Raw genomic sequence first — 21,503 nt, 5'->3', positions numbered from 1 at the left:
GATGGAAAAGGGTATGCCATGAATGATCACTTGATAGCTTCTTCGGCCGGTTAGGTACAACATCAAAAACGAAAACTGGTCAGTATCAGTAACAGTTCTCACAGTCGCAACGCAGTGAAGTCTCAGTGAATATGTGACCAAACCAAGGGTATCATTTATATTTCTGCCAGATAGCCATCGTCTCCTCGCTTTCCCTGTCCGTCCATCCCTACCGCACTTCCATATGCTCCGCATCCTCTGATATCATCATCATCTATGACGTTGCGTCACCGACTAATATTGCCTCCGGCTGCCATAGAGCGACGACTGCTCCGCCAGGAGATATCTCAAAACTTTTGGCAACATGCTTTTGTTGTTGTATGCGAGCGAATCGATGGACGAGAAAAGACATTGGTATAGATGGAAGCAGTAGTAATAACAACGGACCTTTAAACTGCAACGCCATTTTGTAAGAAGGTTTCAGCAAGCTTCCCCTTCTGTGATTTTTTCCTGTCTTTGATCCTGGACATATCCACCGCACCATGGCATGACTCAAAGTCTGGCTCTCGCACAGACGTGTTGATCAATGCCTCAAAGTCATGGGTATAGGCAATGGAGCGGACATGATTCATGATAAGACATAGATATAGAAACTGTAAGGAAATATAGGAAATCAGAGATCAATGAAAAAGACGAAACAACCGACCAAATGCACAAGAGACTACCGGGGTATTGTACGCCAGGGTATATCCAGCCGGGGTATTTTCGTAGTTTCTAAGCGGGGAATCTAACGGAAAGGTCCAATTGGACCGGGGTATCCTGAATTTGTAGAATGAGACGTCGAAGGACGACCGCTATCAGCGGACTGTCGGGTATTGTGACGCGGTGTAGCATCACCTGCCTGAGTGATGCTGTTTGGGTGCAAATTGTGATCCACGCCCTTGATGTGGTGGCGAGGCAACCACGGGTTATCCTCCTCGGGAAGATTCACCCCGCTATCGTTCCACGGGTTGCGGTCAGCATTGAAGCTGCGAGTGGATTCGATGGAAATGAGCGATGACTTGGAGACATTGCTCGACCCCTTGAAAAAGGAGTTGTTCGCAGAGTGAGAGCTATTCTTTCTGCGGTCCAGGAAAGATGAGATAGATGACATGCTTCCGGGCTTCCGGAGCCTGTCGAAAATCGTGCTCCGCTCACGAGCGACTTCATCACCAAATCCGGGTTTTGTGGGGGAATCGGTCCCCACCGGCGCAGGTGCGTGTTGAAGCAACTTGGAGTCGAAGTACTGAAGAGACTCCTCGAATGTATCGGACTTGGGCCTAGGGAGAGAGCCTTTCACCACGGTGGTCTCGACAGCGGCGGTGGCAAACTGGCCCTGAAGGAAGTCGATTGCGTCCCGCAGACCGCCTGCGTTGTTGCGAGTGAAGGTCCATAGCAGAGTAACCGTTGGACCATTGTCTTCGGTAACTTCCTCAGCATTCTGATGCACAGTAACCTCCACCTCGTGTTGAGCCTTGAGTTTGGGCACAAGATCGTGGGCAAACTCGGGAGATTCGAGGTACTTGATCAATTCCGGTGTGCGTTTCAAAACAAGTTCATGGTTGTCAGGAACCATGCCCTGTTCATAGGTCAGCAGAATTCACGACTGTCAAACCAACCCGAACTTACCAAGAATTCGTCAACGCATTGCGGCACCTGCCACTGTGGGCCGGTGACAGTGACCTCGTCACTAGCCTGTTCGGTGCTGGGAAATACAATTTTACAGTTCCATTTTTTCTCCAAAACCTCGATCTCCGGGAGACGGGCAAGAAGCTGGCGATGGTACAAGCGGTCAACGTTGACAATCTGCGAAGTGAACTCGGAGTCCTACGTTGCACAACATTAGCGATTTGATGAGATCAGAAAAATCTGTGGAAGCTTACAACTCGATCGACCATCTCGAGAATCTCCGATTTGACAAGCTCGAGATTCTGGGCGTTGCGAGCTGGTGTGCGGCAAATAACATTGTCCACGCGGCTGTCATCATCTTCCCGGCCCATTCCGCCACGGTCCATGGCATTGGAAAACTTGACGAAGACGGAGTGCTTCTTCATGATTCGCTGGATATGCTGTCCACCGATACCAATGATACGTTTGTGATACTGGTCAGGTACATGGAAAGAGATTGAGGCTGGCATCTCCTGCTCCACCAGGGACAAGCCCTGCTTCATGGACTCGTACGAAGTAGCGTTGACATCGATGTTGAAGTTATATTCACCGAAATTTTCGAACATGATTTGCACATTGCCTAATACAGGTGTTAATACAGATTTCTTCCGGATGAAGTAGCGTGTCCTTACTCTGACCCATGATCTTGTTGATCTTGCCATTCTTCTTTCCGCTGACAAATTCCTTGTGCTCGTTGGCAAGCTCAATTTTCACCCTGATCGTGTACTGTGACTGTGCCACAAATCTTATTTGCGAGAGAACCATCAAGGCCGCCTTTACCGCGTCATCCGATCCGGTGATGGTGAAAGAGAGTCGCTGGAATGAGATGTCGGCATCAGAGTTGGCACAGATATCGCCAAGCATGGTTCTGATATCATTGTCCTCTGGAAGTCTTCGACCATCTGGCTGAGCAATGGCCCAGAACCCGCTGTAAAATTGTCCGACCTGATTTTCTTGTTAGCTTTACAGACCATTTTTATGTCTCTTATACACTTACAAGAGCCATCAGCTCACGAGCGGTGCGCTCAGCGTGTAGGTTCTCAGTTGCCTGAATCCGAACCGTGCTTTGCCTAGAAGCGAGAGGTGGGAAGACAATAAAGGTACCGTTGCTCTCGATGATTTTCCGAACTTTGTCCATTCGGCTCAGCAAGATACTGTCGATTTTCTCCGAGGGAATCACCACGTCCTTGACAAAGAGGCGGATTCGGGAGAGCATCTCGTGGAGCTTAATCTTGGCGAGCTCAATGTTTTGTGGGCTGTCTCCTGTGATGAAAATCTCGTGGGGATCCCGGGGCTTTGCGTTCTTGGGGCAGTACCGGAAGATCTGCGAGAACGGAGGAGGGAAGTAGATAGCAGTCGAAGTAGTCGACTCTAGCAATTTTATGTTCTTCCTGTTGCGGCCACAGATGAGCTGATGGACAGTAAAGTCGCACTTTAAAGCGTCCACGATTCGGCCAAGCTGTACGGCAGTTAGCATCGTCTCCCCGCCCCAGGTTGGCTGATTGCACACACCATTCTGTCGATATGGATCAGAACACGCGTCTTGGCGTGCTCCGTGGACAGGATATCGCCGTAGATGGCAACTCTCCAGCGTTGGTCCCTCCGGATCTCCACGTCGCCATTCAGACCGTCAACGACGGGCGTCAGCTTGGGGCCGAGCAGAAAGATGTCCACACCGCAGTACTCGGAGATGGTGTCGAGAGTGTCCGTAACCGCCCGTTTTAGAGTGCCTACACTGAGATCGGCAACCATATCACCATCTATATCTACAGTTGTGCAGCGCTTTGGAGGCATTTAGCTAAGAGGACGGCCACGTAGTAACGGGCAGCCAGAACTTACAAGAGACAGCGGCGTCTCGTTCAGGATAGAGTCCCGAGTTCGATAGACCATGTCTGGGGTGCCGGAGAGGCAGACGGTTGTCACTTGTCCCTTTACATGCTTGGGGGTCGTAGAGATGGCATGAGCCTCAATTGGCAGACCGCTGTTGGATATGCTCTTACACATCATCCGCAGGTTGGTGAGGTTCTCGGCATGGACGGGCAACTCGTAGACGGGGACGTCGTCCGGGGCCTCGGCGGGGTGTGTCCATCGCAGCACGGCATCGGTGGTAGCATGCAGAATGTCCTCGGTGTTGGGGCCGGTCAGGTCGGAAGCGAAGGGGATGTTGAAGGAGTAATGGATCAACGAGTCAGCGGCCTGCGGGGGAGCTATCGGCGGTGCGCCTTGCGGAGTGACCTTCTGATGAGGGTTGATGGCAGCCATGGGCATGTTTGGGCGCGACGACATGCCAAAGTTGGGACTCATCCTCTCGGACCAGTGACGCATGTTTGCAAGCTTATTCATGATGTGAACGGGCCAGGCGTTGGGAGAGTGAGGAGCGGACGCGGGGGAGCCGGGAGGAAAAGAACGACACGCAAAGGGACGGGTAGAATGCACACACACACGCACACACAAGATGGAGGGGGGGGAGAAGGAAAAAAGACTCGCCAGGCAGAGTAGGAAGGGAAATGAAAAAAGAAGAAAGAAGAAAAGAGAGGCTGTCGTGTGCTCTCTCTTCCTTCCTAGACCTCGTCGTAATGGTGATGGACTGGTGGAGGAGGAGAAGGTGGGAGTAGGTAGGTAGGTAGGAGGGGAAAGGGTGTGTAAAGGTGGACGAAGACAGAACAGAACGAGATAGATAGAGGTGGACAGAAGGATGGAATCAGAGAGACTGGACCCAGCCAACCCAGCCAACCCGCCCGCCCAGCCAGAACACCTGAGGTCAGAACAGGGCAGGGCAGGGCCGGCAATAGGGGACTAAGGTACCGGTATGGTACGGTAGGAGGGTAGGAGGGTAGGAGGGTAGGTATGGGTAGCGCAGCGTAGTAGGGCCCAGTCCCCAGTGGGCGTTGGTTAGTGCAGCAGCAGCTTGGCTTTTGGTTTGGTGGGATGGAGCTGATCGCATGCCCGCCCGCCCACACGCACGCATGCATAGATAGAGTACACGCACACACATAACGCACGAACGGGGCCAGGGAACGGCACACGCACCACGCACCACGTCTAGCGAAAACCCACTCAACTCGACTCGAGCCACTCACTCTTGATTATTATTAGGTGTCGTCTTCCCACTTCCAGTCCCCGTTTCTCAGTTCTTCTGCAGCCAACCAGCTCGAGTAACGGCAACGGCAACGCAAGCTACGATATGCTCTGTCTCTCCCCTCTGTCTCTCTTTCCCTTTGGCCTAACTCGACCTAACCTGCCAGGGTACTGTACCTAGCCCAAGCCAAGGACTAAGCTGCACCGAGAGGCCCTCGCATGCCCTGGCACTTGGGTGGGTTGGGGCGGAGAGCAGCGCTCGGGCCAAGCATCAGGTTACGGACAAGGATGGCGCCTCTTTTCATTACAGTACCTACTGTATCGAGGAAAGAGAGGCCTTTGAGATGCAGGCTGGCTGGCGGCCTCGAAGGTGCCCTGGAATGCAGTGATGGGACGGGCGAATGAGTGGGCGAGCTGAGCTGAGCTCAATCTGCATTAGATGTATCCAACGTGTATGATTTGCAGGGATGGTACTCCGCCCATGCTACGCGTATCTGGGCTTCGGCTTCCAGGTTGCTCTCTCTCTGTCTTTTCTTCATCTCAAGCAATCCCAGACTCAATGCCTGTCCTGGGCCCTTCCAAGGTCGTCGTATGTAGGCGTGATCCATGATCCCATCGGACGTATAGTAAGCAGCCCCCTGCACAGCGTGTCTTCGGTTCTCCTGCAACTCCTCGTGTCATCAGCAAAAACACGTCCATCTACATTCAGAGGTCGGTTGGGACATCAGGCTCGATGCCTTATCCTTATCCTTGTCTACAATGTCCTGCATGTACAGGTTTGATGCTGCTACACGCCAGCCGTTGAGTGAGTGATCCGAGCTATCCTGACTTAGCTGCCATACCTACTCAGTACTACCGGCTACTTCAGGTTGCTTTGTGACGTGACATGTTATGTGCTCGACTGGATCGAGACAGACATTTCCTACTAACTTAGGCCCAACTTGCTCTTCCAGTCCAGTCGGGAGACCAGGAAAGCAAGCCTGGGGGGCCCACCCCCCAGAGATGGAGCCTTTTTTTGCACGGCCACAAAATGGTCAATGTCCTGGTCCACCACGCGGCCATGGGTGGTTCGCGTCAGAGACCAATGGGCCAAGTTACGAGCATTGTCCTACGCAGTAATTGCCTCCAGCAATTTCAATACGTCAAAGGGTCATTACCAACGGTAGTCGCGTTCGTTCGTTTCGTGCGTTCGCATGTCTGGTAAACATGCCGGCAGAGCTACATGGCTCTGTGCAGCAGTAGTGAGTATGAGAAGTACCTAGGTATGTCTATCTGCGGGCCCCTGGGCCGGGCCATGCCTCGAATCTCGATATGCTTTCTGTCTAGCAAGCTAAGACACTACTACTACGACGACGACGACGATGAGGAGGACGACGAGGAGGAGACAGGTCCTTAATGACATTACGAGTAGATAGATTCATGGCTGAATGCTTCTGCTGCTAGCAAGCATTCATAAGTCCTGCTCAATACCCAGGTCATCAAGATATGTGCTTCAGATCTGAACTTTCAGCTCATGACGTCTCCTGCACTGCGGGCACCCGGCCACGACAGCCAGACACACCTTATGCCCTTCCCGGTGTCTAAGACACCAGCCAGCCCAAGGCTCAGGCTCGCAAACTTTTTTCAGACAAACATAGGGGAAGACTCTCATCCCTTGGCCACTCACCTATTTTGCTCCTTCTTTCTCAATCATTTTGAGGTTGGCTAGTCCACCATATGCTGTGCACCCAAGCGGACAGCCTCTCATCGGGGCGGTGGACGGCATCCTCACACGTGCCGTGCATTGGAGAGCTGGCGCCGCCCATTTGCACCAAAGAAGCTCCTCCCCCACCTCCTTTAGGGCTAATGTTAAGGCTAGCAATTGACGCACGTCAGCGACCATCCACAGCAAGCCATCCATCGCACCGTCCATCCATCAATGACACTGCCGACGATGTAAGGCATGTCTAGGCCCGTCTGTCGCCGTCCTTACCTTTGCAGGTCTCCTCCTCCAACTACTGCACAGCCTGCTGCTGGCCGCCTCTTCATCACCAGAAACCTGGGGCAGACACGGCAATAGCTGTATGGTACGGGGAATCCGTCTTAATGAATAAGCGAAACCGAAAGGCCAGCGTATCGCTCGTCTCGAGAGGGTGTGCTCACCACATTAGTCCCGTTCCCCGTCTGCCCGCTGCCCCAGGCCATTCATTCCATTGTTTGGTTATTACACTTCCACACGGATCCCAGGCCCTATATCAGCCGGATAAGAGCCCGCCTGCGGCATAAGGTGATGATTGCCTCCATAGGTACCTATAATAGCACTTCCAGGGAGCAGGTATATGTTATCCAAGACGGTCGATCTGTTTCCCACCGCCCGCCGCCGAGCTGGTGCTTCCCGCCTTGATTATAGCACGATAGATAGGTCTTAGCCCTGACGGGACTCAACCTGGCTTGACTTGACGTGGGAGGGAACTAGAGCCGAGCTGGAGCCGAAAAGGCGCCCCCATTCGAATGACGGATGGAAGATGCTTGAAGAGCTGCAATTAAAGGCCGCAACAACGGACACTTCACTCCTCCGTAATATTTCATACTGTACTTACTGTACGTGTACAAATCTCTCTCCCGTACGTGCCAGGGTTTTCGTCCCAACATGTTCGCAATTGCCCCCCTCACACAAGCCGCGTTTGGTTGCGCTCCCCCATCAGACCAACAGGAAACGATCCAAGTGACAGGAAAGTCTCCGAGCGCCCGCTGCGGCAACATCGCATCCCTTGGCTGTGGCCTGCGAGAAGAGCTTCACGCGACCAAGGCTATTACACCAATGCTCGAACAGAGCTTCTCCCCAGTCTCTCATTTCCATTGTTAGAAAGGTCCCCTGACTATCACCCGCCTTTTTTCGTAGCCCTGGCCGTTAGGTGTGTCCTTGGATCCGGCCCTAAGTAGAAAGGATTCGAGGGCTAGATCTCCGGCTGCGAGGCATGACCTCATGAATTGGAGCCTCTCCTCCCCCCCCGCTGTCCAAAGCTCTCCCCGCCGAGGAGGCTACAGGAGCATATCACCCGAACACTAGCATCTAAGCTTCGCGGATCAAATAGTACTGCATAGCAAGAGTATGACAGAACCACAAATTGTCTTGCATTTTCTCGTTGTCCCTCCTTCCCTATGATGCTGATGCTGAAGCTATTTGTACATTACAATTTGCCATGATGCCCGTCTAAAGCTATCGAGTCTAGTTGAAAGCAGCTAAACTCCTAGGCCCCAACGCCAATGCTTAGCTCGTGAAGATTCATGTTTACCCCTCTTCCTACTCTCCATATTGGAACGACATGCCGTCCTCTCGTGTATCGAAACGTCACGGAGTCTGACCATGTCATGGCCTTGTCTCCGCCCTGTTCATGGGCCCGAGTACCTGAAGCGTACTCACTTACTACCGATATGTCGGAGGCCCTCCCTGATAAATCACACCCTGGCTCGGCCTCTCAACATACGCCAAGTCCTCATCCCCTCTGACCGGACGTTCGTAATAAGGCTGCTCCACTGGCCGCACACTGTATTCCCGACGGATAATCTGAGGCGGCTCGCCGGGGCGAACGCTGAATTCGCGCGGCGCGGGGTGAATGACCTCGCGGCGTACGTCAGGGTGGACGCTGATAGCATAATCCCGTGGAATAGGCTCGGGTCGCACACTCTGCGGCCGCGCTCCGTACTCCCTGGGGACCTCATATCTAATAGGCTCTGCAACGGGTCGTACACTGGCCGCACGCGTGATATACTCCCGAGGCGGTTCCTCGAGCACTCGCCGCTCGACAGGTGCCCGGTTTGACATGTAGTCCTCGCCCGGGCCTGGCACGGGGCGAACAGAATACTCCCGCTCGCGGTATGTGCGAAATTCGGGATTGCTGCCATATTCTGGCTGCGTTATCACCCGCCTTGGAGCCGCGAAAGTCGGAGATGCGCGTCTGTATACAACGCCATCCTGTTCAAAAGTATCCGCTCCTGGCATCCGTGATGTAGCACGAATCGGCGCGGTTCGCTCGTAGACAACCTCGGGCTCGCCAGGGCGACTCAGGGGGGGAGCCGATGGCCGGACAATGGTTGATACTGGTCTAGGAGGCTCCATGTACTCCCGACCAAACTCGTCGACTACAACCCTTGCAGGCGGTGGTCTGGGCGGACCCATTGCTGCCTGCCTTGGGTCGTACATGATAGGGGAGCGGGACCTTTCACGATCCGCTCCGGGTCTCAGGCTCACGCGAGAGATCTCCCGACTATCCCGGTAATAGACAGGAGCTTCTCTATATGGTCTGTCCACTACAGCATGAGAGACAGACCTGACAATCCGAGGTTCACTTGGTGCTTGTGGAGTCGGGTATAGGGCGGGCGATTGTGCATGTCGAACATACTGAACAGCCTCTCCTGGTTTGCGATCGTCATAGTGGCTTTGTTCGTATCGTGGTGGATCAGTGACAATGACAGGGCGGGATTCTGGGCGTATGTAGTAGCCCTCTTGTCTCTCGTAGACGACTGGAGCCCTCTCTTCTCTATAGATTCGCATCTGGGACCGATCCTGGTACCCGCCTTCTGGCTGTGAATCATATCGCACCTCGTCATAATCAAGGCCTTGACCTTGCTGCCCAGATCGTCTTTGGCGTTTCTGCGGGCGGGTCATTTGAGGAGCGGACATAGGTGATGGAGACCTGGGCTCGGGTTTGATGTATGGTGACGCCGCGGCATCTGCTGCCTGGCGGTCTGCTTTTCTTTTGTTCTTTTTCCTCGCTTTTCGCGTTGGCTTACCCTGGGGTGAGCTCTCTGGACTAGATGCGCTTGCAGGGTCTTTTCTGAGTGCCGCGACCTGAGCGGGAGTTGCCCGCGCCACGGCAGTCTCGTCATCAACGATGATAGGAGGCTGTCGAGAAGTGGCAAGGGGGGAGACATGAGCAGGTTGAGGTGCTACGGGTGACAAGTTATGAGCACGGAGAACAGGAGGTATTTGCTGGGCGAAGGCCTCATCTAACAGCTGACGATTGACAGTCTCAAGGCGCCGTTGGACTGAATTCTGCGCACTGTCGAGCTGCCTGAACTCTCCGTATCGGCTTGCTTCGCCGCTTTCGTGAGAGGAACTAGCCTGTAAAGGAACCGCTTGCGTTCTTGTAAGCTCACCATGCGGCGCTGGCGGGCCCAGAGATAGATGGATATTGGTTGAAGTGTACTGTTGAGATGCGACTGCAGTGGGCAGGTATTGATGGGCAGCAGCTTGCGCATCGAAGCCAGGAGGGGGTGGGATAGGTACTACAGCTGCGTGCGCATCTCCTGGAGTAGGAATTGTGTCGATGTCCAACTCAGGTTCATACTGCGAGTCGTCTTGCATCTCCACATCCTCAGGCTCTTCTGGGATACGGGACACTTGAACCGACTCGGGAGTATCGTGACGGCTCGAATAGAAGGTATTATCATCGAACGAATCGCTGTCGGCACCGCTGGCATTAGCAGCTAGATTTGAATCAGTGACTGGAGCAGCAGTTTTCTTCTGCACGAGTTCCAAGGACTTCGTCAGGACCTCCTTAAGGTCGAAGTCGGCCAAGGGCTCAGCATGGGCGTTTTTCGTAGCCGCACGCTGCTGATCGAGATCATCTCTCAACGCACGCTCGAGCCGCTGTCTTTGCAGCTGGATTTCCGCCTTGATTAATTCATCAGACTTTTGGAGCAGAATAGGATTAATCTCCGGCTTTCCAGGACTAGAATCAAACGGCTGCGATGCAGTGGCCGGCGTGATAGCATCACGAGCAAAACTGGCAGAACTGTTGGAGTATGCCCCAAGTCCTGGCAGATTCGCTGGCGCACCAACACTCGGTCGCTGCCCATTTGCCTGGAAGGCCTGCGCATTATTTTCCATGGCCCTATGCCCGTTCACCAGACCAGAAGTGGTAGTCTGTGACGATATTATATTCTTGGAGGTGGAAAGATCGGGCGGTTGGGCTGATGGCGACGATGTTTTCTGTGGCTCACTGCTGCCGGACTTCGAGGCTGCTACAACATGGGCAGGGACTTTGATTCTCGGATGAGAGCCAGACAGTACTTCGTCACGAAATCGTAGTATCTTTTCACACTCATGAATCTGTTGAAGCTCGTCGTCCGCCAGCGACACTGGCACTGGCGCTGCTGGAGCGTGTGGCATTGCGACGACTTGGCCCTGGGCCATGACGCCAACAACTTGCAACAAGACCAGCAATCGGCAGGGTAAGGCAGTGATCAGGGAATGCCGGCGTGGCAATGAGACGTCGGAGTAGATGTGCTGTGGAGGTTAATGCAGATTATTCTACCGCATGAAGGGTAGTAGAGAGGCGTCCACCAGATTCTCGACCCATTTCAATAATGGATTGATGGATGGAATGGAGAGAACGCGAAGTGTCTCGAGCCTGTGTTGCAAGGCTGTCACAACTTTTATTGACTGCCAACAGGGTTCAGGTCAGGGAAGGTGTGCTAGACCACGCTAGTCGGTGGTGCCCAGCCACACCGCCACAGCTCGTCCTCCCAGTATAACATCCACAGAAGCCTCAAACAGTTGACCTCCTATCTTCGCCCCAGTATCTTTATTGTGATACTTGTACAAGAGAAGGGAAAATTGAACGGATTCAGTCAGAATTCTTCTTGTCTTGCATTTTGCCAGCCAATTTGCTTAAAGAGTACTTGGAAGGGTCAGCAGAAGGGCGACATGTATTGCAGAATGCAGCAACTCAATTAGCATTTGACTGTGGCTGTCACCGGCCTGAGTCAACCTTGGAACTGAACACATCTTGCTTAGAAATGAATGAAGAAGTACTCAGAAACATGAGTATAAATATCTTTGACTTCCAAAAAGAATGATCAAATATTGTCCCAGTAGTCGCTGAACTCAGTAGACTTGCATACTCTTAAAAGAAAAGCGCCTACTTGAATCAAGGCTCTTTTCAATGCCCAATATCCGCAATTCGGAAGCTACCGAAACGCTACTAGTAGTCACTAGTTACACCTCACTTCCTGAACCCTTTGACACTCAATAACAATACAACATCGACTTGCCATCTCCCTATTTCGGCATCTAGAACTTCATGATGGGAACCCAGGAGGCCGGAGCAAATAATGCTCCAACTCCGAAGAAGGTATTCTTCTTGTGAGCCATTCATGCCCTAAAACCTACCAGGATAGAATAGGTTCTGACTCAACGCAGCGACATTGACAATTGTCTCTATCCAAAGAGTAAGAAACACAGTGAAAGCTTCATTTGCCCCAAGACTAACATGAAATCCTAGGCGCGAAGGTCCATGATCTCATGGCCGATCTAATAGATGACTACTTTGAGCAACATCTCTCACTCTCACGGGAGGAGGCCATTAGACTTCATCAAGAGTACTACCGGAGCTATGGCCTTGCCATCGAGGGCCTAGTACGGCACCATCAGATTGACGCCCTCGACTACAACTCAAAGGTTGATGATGCGCTGCCTCTAGAAGGCGTCATTAAACCTAGACCGGAGCTGCGCAAATTGCTCGAGGATATCGACAGGAGCAAGGTCAAGCTATGGCTCTTCACAAACGCTTACATCACTCACGGCCGCAGGGTAGTGAAACTACTCGGAATCGGAGAGATGTTCGATGGAATCACATTCTGCGATTACTCCTCTGTGCCCTTTGTATGCAAACCACACCAGGACGCTTACGAGAAGGCCATGAAGGAGGCAGGCGTGGATAATTTCGAGGATTGCTATTTCGTTGGTGAGTAACTCCACTAGAAATACAATTATACGTCTGACAAGAGCAGATGACTCCTTCAACAATTGCAAGAAGGCACAGGAACTGGGTTGGACTACCGCTCATCTTGTCGAGGAAGACGTGCCTATTCCACCCACACAGGCATCCAAATTTCAGATAAGACACTTAGACGAGTTACGAGGAGCATTCCCGGAAGTCTTCAAGTCTTCAAATTGAAGCAAAGACGAAGATTAACACACACTGGGAGCCCTATAGACATCATGTAGATGCGGTGTTAAACGAACCGCAAAGCATTGTATTGCAATAGAAGTCTAAAAGATCCACAACGCCAGACTCATGACCACCGGTGCCTCTCCGCAAATACGGCCGTGTGAGCCATCCTGCCTTGTCCGTAACGCCCTAACAATGCTAGTATCGCTGATGCAAAATAAGTATCCTCTCGTCAGCCTTTAGCAGTGACGAGTGAAAGCTCAAGGTCGTCGAATACTGCGAATGACTTGATCCAATTTTGCCAGGACCTCGTCCTTTTCCCGGATCGCGTCCTGCCGTTGCGCCTCAGCCACTTTCAGCTCATCCTCAAGCTCCTTGATGTTCTGCTGTTGGTCTCGTTCGCTGTTCTCGAGACCCGGAAGGCTAGAAACTAGAAGCTCAATCTGTTGTTCTTTTATGACAAGGTCGCGAGCGAGTTCGATCTGGCCCGCCTTGAACACATCGGGAGGAAGGGGATCGACTAAATCAGATCAGCTTATTGGCCATAGAGACATGCATGTATCACGGCTACTAACCTTCTCTTTGCTGCTCCTCCGGCTTCAGCTCTCGAATCTTGTCATTCGGGCCAAGGGTCTCGAGGTCATGGTGTCTGTGGATGTAATGGATGCATGCGACGAACTGTTGCGCGAGCTGTGTGAATGCCCTGTCAGCCCCCCGTCAGCTTCACTACCGAGAAGAGTCTCCCATACCTGATCAACAGCATCCTGCAGCTGCGTAAGTCTGTCGCCCATGGTCGACCACTTATGGAAATCGCTCTGCTGTTGGAGGAAGCTGATCGTTGTGTTTGCTTGAATTGCTTGAAGGGTGCGGCGTTGTCGCAAAGTGGTCCAAGCTCCCAGACAGCCAAACACACTAGCCAATCACAACCAATATCACCTAATTTCCCGAACCTAGAGAGCACCTTAGGTATGTTAGCACTTCCAGGGGAATAGCCCTTAGAAACCCTCAGTATCAACAACAGCCGGTCTCATCGAGTCAATGCTGTGGGCAAAGGGCGTGGTGATGAGAAAGTTTACTAAGAACGCATAAGACGGCGATGAAGCCTTACTCAACCCGCGCTTCTCTGCTCTACGGATTTGGACGACTCAGCCAATCAATAGTTCATCAAGCTTCCTTCTCTCAACGGCTCTCATCCACCGCAGAAACGCCACTCGTGTATCCGAAGCCGCCAACTTCAAATCATCATGATCTAGCCTCTTTTCTAAACTATGCAGACCGCTCAGGTCTTGACCCTAAATCGACTACATATGTGGGAACTCATTATGAGTATACCGTGGCTCTTGCCTTGGCCAAGTATGGCTTTTCGTTAAAGAGAATAGGGGGCCATTCCGACTTTGGTATCGACCTAGTAGGAACATGGTCCATCCCATCCTCAGCCCGGCCACTGAGAGTTTTGCTGCAGTGCAAAGCCGTATCAAGAAAAGTCAGCCCTCACATGATGCGCGAGCTCGAAGGCACCTTTGCCGGAGCACCAGTCGGGTGGAGGGGACCTGAGGTGCTTGCATTCTTGGTCTCCGAAAATCCGGCCACTAAAGGGGTTCGGGACGCTTTTGGCTGGAGCCGCCGACCGATGGGATTCATCGCCTGTTCAAGGGCCGGACAGCTACGTCAGATGGTATGGAACCCCCCTGCAGTGCAACTGGGCTTGGAAGGTCTGGGAGTAGGGACGCGGCTTTCACCTGTTCCTGGTGGCGAACCAGAACTTCGGTTGTTGTGGAAGGGCAAACATCTTCCGCTACAAGAACCGTCGGCAGCTCAGGATGTTGCCGAGTAGTATGATCTGGGGCTTGTTCAAATATATGTCAAATAACTCGACCTGGGGAAAGAGGTTTATGTTAAGCTGGAGAATGGCCCTGGTTTACTGATTCTGAAGTTTATACACATCATCATGTAACAAAACAACTAACAATAGTTTCTCGAATTTGCTAGATTTCTTTCTGATATACTTGCCGCCTAGATTTTCAAGGGCAAGCATGTGATCCTATCCCATCCCTACCATGTATCGCGGTGACGCGATGTAATATATTCTTTGACCATGGTTGCATGATCCAACCAAGCCCTTCCCACACAGGAAACTAAAGATAGGCGCTCGCGGTTTTAGGCCTTCGCGAGAACATAAAAAAACTCATGACTGACATTATCGAGGTCAATCAAAACATCTATTCTTGAGCGTGTCTCTTTGGCCATATCTATGGTCTGAACCTTAGCCTTCCGGAATAAGTAGAAGACATGAGTGAAATTTATAGTCAGCGAGTTCGGAAAATTCTCAATCATCCCAGACCGCCGCTTTGGCTTTCTCCGCTTCCTGTTGCCTCTTTTTCTCTGCTTCTTTCTCCTCCTCTCTCCGCTTCCGTTCCTTCTCGCGAACAGCCTTGTCATAGGCTTTCTGCTCCTCCGTCTGTCGAGGTACTTTCATTCCGAGAGCACTGGCAATCATGCGCCGAGCCACGGCATCCGTCTTCTCAGGTCTTGGGGGTGATGCTTCAGAGAGATCAGCAAATTGACTGCCGGTTGGTGACAGAGGAGTTGCTCCTGGCGAGAAAGGACGGGATTGGTTATAGTTTGGCGAGATTGGAGTGGGTGGAGGAGCTGCCGTTCCATCCTGTGCACCATCATAGCCAGGGCCAGCTGTTGACGGGCGACTCTCCGGTTCTGAGTCTGATGAGACGTCTTCATCTTCCCATGAGTCCACGACCTTCTTCTTTGACTTGCTAGGTTTCTTAGCCGAAGGATTAAGTGAGAGCTTGGAGACCCCTGAGGCTACATCGGCAGCCTGGCTCTTTGGCGACATGGCTGGAGTCTCACTCCCTTGTAACTTATAGATATTGTCGGTTTTGTGTGGTTTTATAGTCCTTCTCAGCCGGAAGAGACGGCAAGATAAGAATTGTATTATAAGGTAAAGACGAGCAGTCCTTATAATGCTCGGTAGGGGATATTTGAGCTTTCTATGCCGGATAATCGGAGAACAAAGAGAGAGGAGGCTCCAAACAGCCGCAATAGAGGAGATAGCACACTCAAGACTGCAGAGAATAGCTTCAGCGGTCAAGGAAATCCAACATGAAAGAACAGATGGTAATGCTTGAGGGTGTCGTAAGTGGTGTGGGGTAAGGTGCTGCAATACGTAAAGGTGCGCGGCATGTGCTGCTACCCCACAGACATGAAGAGCAGGGTCCTTTGGTGAGTGTTCCAGGCTCTTGCCGGCTGTTGTGTGGTGCTAAGAGGGCACTGAGGGGCGCTTCTGTCCAAGGGGGAACTGCTTGGCACCTGGCCTGTGCATTCATTCAGCAGTGGCTGGCCGGCTTAGGCTCAGGCTCAGGTTCAGGTGGCTGACAGCTGGTGAGGCGACTTCGGAGAACGGCGGCTGCTTTGCCGACCCGCAGTGACGACGGAGCAATTTTTCATCGCTGATGTCGTCGTTTAACGCAATAAGTCCGAGCTTTCCTAGAGGACGTTTACTAATTCACCACAGCTAGGAACAGCCGAACAGAGGCTAGGAACGAGCTGCCACAGCCATTCCTATATCTCTTTGCGCGTCATTTTCCTTGTGGATTATTCTCCATTCAATATACTTTCTTTTTGCTGCTGGTCTTCTTGTGTCGCGACTCATCCAGAGTACTCGCCGCCAACCCGGGGGTCTCGAGTCGCAAGCTCCCATCTGCCTTCCAGACAGCTTGCCAGTACCCGACCAAATCGTCCAACATGCTCCTACGGCAACGAATATCACGGAGGCCCCAACTGGGAAACCTCTCGCTACGACCGCCTGTAGCATATACAGGAGCACCGGCACGACTTTACTCCATCAATGCTGCCCGACCTCGGCAGGTATTGTCATCCTCCCCGCACCGCTCGATAAGAAGCACATATGCCGTTTGCGCGACCTCGGACTTCTCTACGTCTTCTTTAAGAAGGAAACAGAAGGATGGCAGCTTCTTCGACAGCTCGATCGAACCTTTATCAGAGGACGAGCAGAAGGCGAATCTCGAACAACAGAAAGAGGCGGAGGAGAAGGAGCTCGGCGAAGCCAAGAACTCGAGTAGCTCTGAAAGCCCGTCCAGCGGTGACAGCCAGGGGAAGCCCGAGTCACCGGATGGACGTGGTAGCAGTGCCCCTGGAGGCTCTTCAGGATCCGGAGGTGATGGATCTGGGGATGGCGGCCGCAAGGGGCGCAGGTCTGGTGCCGAACGGGCGTTACAGAAGCCCATTGTACCAGAGGTATATCCCCAGGTGATGGCGATTCCCATTGCGAAGCGTCCTTTGTTTCCTGGATTCTACAAGGCTATCACCATCAAAGATCCGAACGTCGCCGCAGCCATCACCGAAATGATCAAAAGAGGGCAGCCCTATGTTGGAGCCTTCCTCTTCAAGGATGAAAACGCCGACGACGATGTCATACATAAAGCCGAAGACGTCTACGATACTGGAGTATTCGCCCAGATCACTAGTGCCTTCCCGGTCCATGGCGAACAGAACAGTCTTACTGCGATCCTATACCCGCACCGCCGCATCAAGCTATCGACTCTAATCCCACCGAGCTCAACTGAGGCCAAGACCAGCGAAGCGGAGGTAGAACCTGCGCCTGAGCCTATCCCATCCAAACCAGTCGATGAGGAGGTACAGCAAGAAAAGAAAGGCGATGTGGTGGCCAGTTTCGAGGAGAGCGCAGTGACGTCCAAGGCTGAATCGGCGGAGAAGTACGAGCCCACCTCTTTCCTCCGAAAGTACCCGGTCAGTCTCGTTAACGTCGAGAATCTGACCGAGGAGCCACATGACCCAAAGAGTCCTGTCATTCGAGCTGTTACGAACGAAATAGTCAATGTTTTTAAGGAAGTCGCGCAGATGAATAGTCTGTTTAGGGATCAGATATCAACGTTTTCTATGAGCCAGTCTACCGGTAACGTCACAGCTGAACCAGCTAAGCTTGCTGACTTTGCTGCGGCGGTATCCGCTGGGGAACCCGCAGAGCTGCAAGAGGTCCTCTCGAGTCTGAACGTGGAAGAGCGAATGCAGAAGTCCTTGATTGTGCTCAAGAAGGAGCTCATGAACGCCCAATTACAGTCGAAGATCACGAAAGATGTTGAGAGCAAGATCACGAAACGGCAACGAGAGTATTGGCTAATGGAACAAATGAAAGGCATCCGTCGAGAACTGGGCATCGAGTCAGACGGCAAGGACAAACTAGTGGAAAAGTTCAAAGAGAAGGCCGACAAGTTGGCCATGCCAGAGGCCGTGCGAAAGGTGTTCGATGACGAGATTAATAAGCTCGCTCACCTTGAGCCAGCTGCATCCGAGTTCAATGTCACAAGGAATTATCTGGACTGGCTCACACAAATACCATGGGGGCAACGTAGTGCAGAGAATTTCGGCATTTCAAACGCTATGAAGGTCTTGGATGAAGACCACTACGGCCTCAAGGACGTCAAAGATCGCATTCTAGAGTTCATTGCGGTTGGAAAGCTAAGAGGAACTGTCGAAGGCAAGATCCTTTGCTTTGTTGGGCCTCCTGGCGTGGGCAAGACTAGTATTGGAAAGTCCATCGCACGAGCGCTGAATCGTCAATACTACAGATTCAGCGTTGGCGGTCTTACTGATGTGGCGGAAATCAAAGGACACCGAAGGACCTACGTCGGCGCTCTCCCCGGACGTGTTATCCAAGCTCTGAAGAAATGCCAGACAGAAAACCCTCTGATTTTGATTGACGAGATCGACAAGATCGGCCGAGGGTATCAAGGAGACCCCTCTTCTGCCCTGCTCGAACTGCTCGACCCCGAGCAAAACAGCTCCTTCTTGGACCACTACATGGATGTCCCTGTCGACCTGTCCAAGGTTCTGTTTGTTTGCACCGCAAATATGACGGATACTATTCCAAGACCACTACTTGACAGAATGGAAGTCATCCGACTCTCGGGCTATGTCTCGGATGAAAAGATGGCGATTGCTGAGAAGTATCTCGCTCCAGCGGCTAAGGAGCTGGCTGGCTTGGAAGGAGCCGACGTCAAATTAAGCGAGGAGGCTATCGAGGAACTCATCAAGTCATACTGCCGAGAATCCGGTGTGCGAAATCTAAAGAAGCAGATCGAGAAGGTTTACCGAAAGTCAGCTTTGAAGATAGTGCAGGACCTTGGAGAGGAGGTCCTTCCTGAGGAGGAAGCACTCACCGAGGAGGGCAAGTCTGCTCTTGAGGAGTCTGAAAAAGAACAGAGCAACAAGGACACCGACTCGACCACATCAAGCGCTTCCGAGAAGGAAACTGCAGAGAAACCTCGCGTGGCACTCAAGGTGCCTGAGACCGTCCACGTCACGATTGGCAAAGACAATTTGAAGGATTATGTTGGTCCTCCGATCTTCACCTCAGACAGGCTGTACGACGTGACTCCACCTGGCGTGACTATGGGTCTAGCATGGACCCAGATGGGTGGTGCTGCTATGTACGTCGAGTCGATCCTCCAGGCTGCCATTAGACCAAGCACGAGGCCGTCTCTGGAGATCACGGGAAACTTGAAGACAGTTATGAAAGAGTCATCGACCATTGCCTATTCATTTGCAAAATCATTGATGGCGAAGGAGTTCCCCAACAACCATTTCTTCGATAAAGCCAAGATCCATGTACATGTCCCCGAAGGGGCTGTGCAGAAGGACGGCCCTTCAGCAGGTGTGACTATGGCAACAAGTCTCATGTCATTGGCATTGGACGCTCCAGTGGACCCCACGATCGCCATGACCGGCGAAATAACACTCACCGGCAAGGTTCTGCGAATCGGAGGGCTACGGGAGAAGACGGTAGCAGCTCGCCGGGCAGGATGCAAGATGATAATCTTCCCAGAGGACAACATGTCCGACTGGTTGGAACTTCCGGAGGTATGCCTTCAACAGAATAGTGGCTCCTTGCTGTCTATAAATCCCCACCCAATGCGTACGAACTACTAAGGCTAACTAATGCAACAGAATATCAAAGATGGCATTGAGGGCCGCCCGGCCAGTTGGTACTCGGACATTTTCGAGCTCGTCTTTCCTAATATAGACAGAGAAAAGGCCAACATCTGCAAAGCATGCGAGTGGAAAAAGGCGAACGACACCAAATCCAAAGAAGAGGATGATAAGAGCGATTAAAACGCTGCCACAGTTTTCGTGAGATATCACTAATCCCCATGACTGATCCCATCGTGGCGGGTACTTTTACCAACAGGTTTGCATAATGGTACCATAGAGGACCTACGTTTCTATACACAGCATTGCACGCGAGGGGCTGGATCTAGGGATGTTCTCTTTTACTTTTCTTTTCCTGTATATGGCGAATGGGGATCATGATTTGATGAGATGGATCCAACCAAGAGCGGCGTTTGACCACAATCCTCTACTCTCCAGCTTACCGAGCTTTTTACGTGTAAAATATTCATACAGCAGACCCCATGTACAGTAGTGGGATGGTGATAGGGAGACTTGAAACCCGCCATAGAGAGAACAAGCGCTGTTAGCAGTGGCAATCTTCTCGATAGGAAAGGCATGTACAAAGCGTTGAATACAAGACTTCCTCGGCATTCTTTCAGTGTTTCAATGGCATCATCGGCACTGGTGAAGGCTCCTGCTGCATCCAATCTCTCTTACTCGGCTGGCACAGCTTGTTGAATAGTGCCATTACGCCGAGGGTTATGCCTAGAACCGCAGCTGGCGTGGAGTTCTGGGGGTGAATGCGAAGAAGGGGATTGCTGCAAGACTGCCTGGCCCACGCAGTCCTTCTCGATCGATCCCTCGATTCCTTGCTGAAGACGCCGCATCCGTTCAGCCCGGACGGAGCTGGAAAGGGGGAAAAAAGGCAAAAGCTTGTTAGAAATCGAACGGTCTCCACCCTCTCTCCCTCTGCAGAGACTCGTGGCATCGCCTGGCAGCCCCCAACTTCTGCCGAAGAATCAACCATGGCGAATGAAGCAGGCGTCGAGAACAGGGCGACCACATATCAATGCCCAATTGCTCCCAACAGTGGTAGGATTGATGCGAGTGTGTTGCTTATTGGTAAGAACGCCTGGGTCCGCCATGTCCACTGGCCCTCCTATCACCAGCTGTGAAGAGAAGCAGAGAGGCGCAGGGTGATGAGATGCGCGTATCAGTGCATGACCCCACAGCAGGTTGCAGCCGGAAAAGGGGGTGTGCCTCAACTTCGGCTCAGCTACATTGGCTTGGAATCATCAAGCATCTCCAGGGTGGTAATATTCACACGCAGCTTGGTCAAAACTGCAAGTGGTAATGACTTGATGCTTTACAATTTTTCTTGTACATCCGGGAAGACGCGCAAATAAAGAGAGGCAACAGCATCGACGCTGCCGAGTTGTCTTAACCTGCATTTCCAAACAATCAGCCAATCATACATTTTGGTCGTCTATAGGTTTTAGAAGCCACAAATGACCAGTTGTAATATTTATATTTTTCCAGCTGGTACATGGCAGGTAAAGTATACGGGAACTTGGCACAACAATATCGTTCTCCTCCGCTAGGGTGATACATGTTAGTTCGGCAATGGTCTCATACGCTCTTCAACAAAGGATTACTATCTTGACAGAAGTTGGCGCGGCCATGGTAATTAACGTGTGTTGCCCTGACGGAGGAGTATAGTGAGCCAAACAACAATCAAGAGACCAGTAATTCATGAGCCGGGTATGCGAGTTGATGTTCATTAGTTGAAGACATTCGAGACTTCGGTATTCCATATTACTGCTTGACATTGTAGCTTCTTTGCTCTGCTCACTGTTT

General features: G+C 52.0%; 5 protein-coding genes across 5 annotated transcripts; 2 read left to right on the top strand and 3 right to left on the bottom strand.

The window, feature by feature from the left end:
* Window positions 1-766: 766 nt before the first annotated feature.
* Window positions 767-4,029, bottom strand: UCRPA7_8079 (putative kh domain-containing protein; the record flags this gene model as incomplete). The annotated part of the gene is made up of 8 exons (XM_007920599.1): window positions 767-1,597; window positions 1,648-1,713; window positions 1,765-1,845; window positions 1,902-2,266; window positions 2,319-2,631; window positions 2,684-3,145; window positions 3,199-3,468; window positions 3,526-4,029. 8 exons carry the CDS (start codon window positions 4,027-4,029, stop codon window positions 767-769), a joined length of 2,892 nt encoding a protein of 963 aa, XP_007918790.1.
* A 5,724-nt stretch (window positions 4,030-9,753) lies between these two features.
* Window positions 9,754-10,605, bottom strand: UCRPA7_8078 (hypothetical protein; the record flags this gene model as incomplete). The annotated part of the gene is made up of 3 exons (XM_007920598.1): window positions 9,754-9,848; window positions 9,904-10,532; window positions 10,589-10,605. 3 exons carry the CDS (start codon window positions 10,603-10,605, stop codon window positions 9,754-9,756), a joined length of 741 nt encoding a protein of 246 aa, XP_007918789.1.
* Window positions 10,606-11,862: 1,257 nt separating this feature from the next.
* On the top strand, window positions 11,863-12,502 carry UCRPA7_8077 (putative pyrimidine 5 -nucleotidase protein; the record flags this gene model as incomplete). The annotated part of the gene is made up of 3 exons (XM_007920597.1): window positions 11,863-11,882; window positions 11,951-11,979; window positions 12,033-12,502. The coding sequence occupies 3 exons, from the start codon at window positions 11,863-11,865 to the stop codon at window positions 12,500-12,502; spliced, it is 519 nt and encodes a 172-aa protein (XP_007918788.1).
* A 459-nt stretch (window positions 12,503-12,961) lies between these two features.
* Window positions 12,962-13,492, bottom strand: UCRPA7_8076 (putative mediator of rna polymerase ii transcription subunit 21 protein; the record flags this gene model as incomplete). The annotated part of the gene is made up of 3 exons (XM_007920596.1): window positions 12,962-13,221; window positions 13,277-13,391; window positions 13,451-13,492. 3 exons carry the CDS (start codon window positions 13,490-13,492, stop codon window positions 12,962-12,964), a joined length of 417 nt encoding a protein of 138 aa, XP_007918787.1.
* A 2,968-nt stretch (window positions 13,493-16,460) lies between these two features.
* On the top strand, window positions 16,461-19,868 carry UCRPA7_8075 (putative atp-dependent protease la protein; the record flags this gene model as incomplete). Its single annotated transcript, XM_007920595.1, has 2 exons — window positions 16,461-19,616; window positions 19,704-19,868. The coding sequence occupies 2 exons, from the start codon at window positions 16,461-16,463 to the stop codon at window positions 19,866-19,868; spliced, it is 3,321 nt and encodes a 1,106-aa protein (XP_007918786.1).
* Between the last annotated feature and the right edge of the window lie 1,635 nt (window positions 19,869-21,503).

Source organism: Phaeoacremonium minimum, assembly GCF_000392275.1.
Source record: "Phaeoacremonium minimum UCRPA7 unplaced genomic scaffold PA7_03_scaffold_580, whole genome shotgun sequence".
In the NCBI taxonomy this organism is placed as follows: Eukaryota; Fungi; Ascomycota; class Sordariomycetes; order Togniniales; family Togniniaceae; genus Phaeoacremonium; species Phaeoacremonium minimum.
Note: the sequence above shows the minus strand (reverse complement) of the source record. Positions and strands in the feature narration are given on the sequence as shown.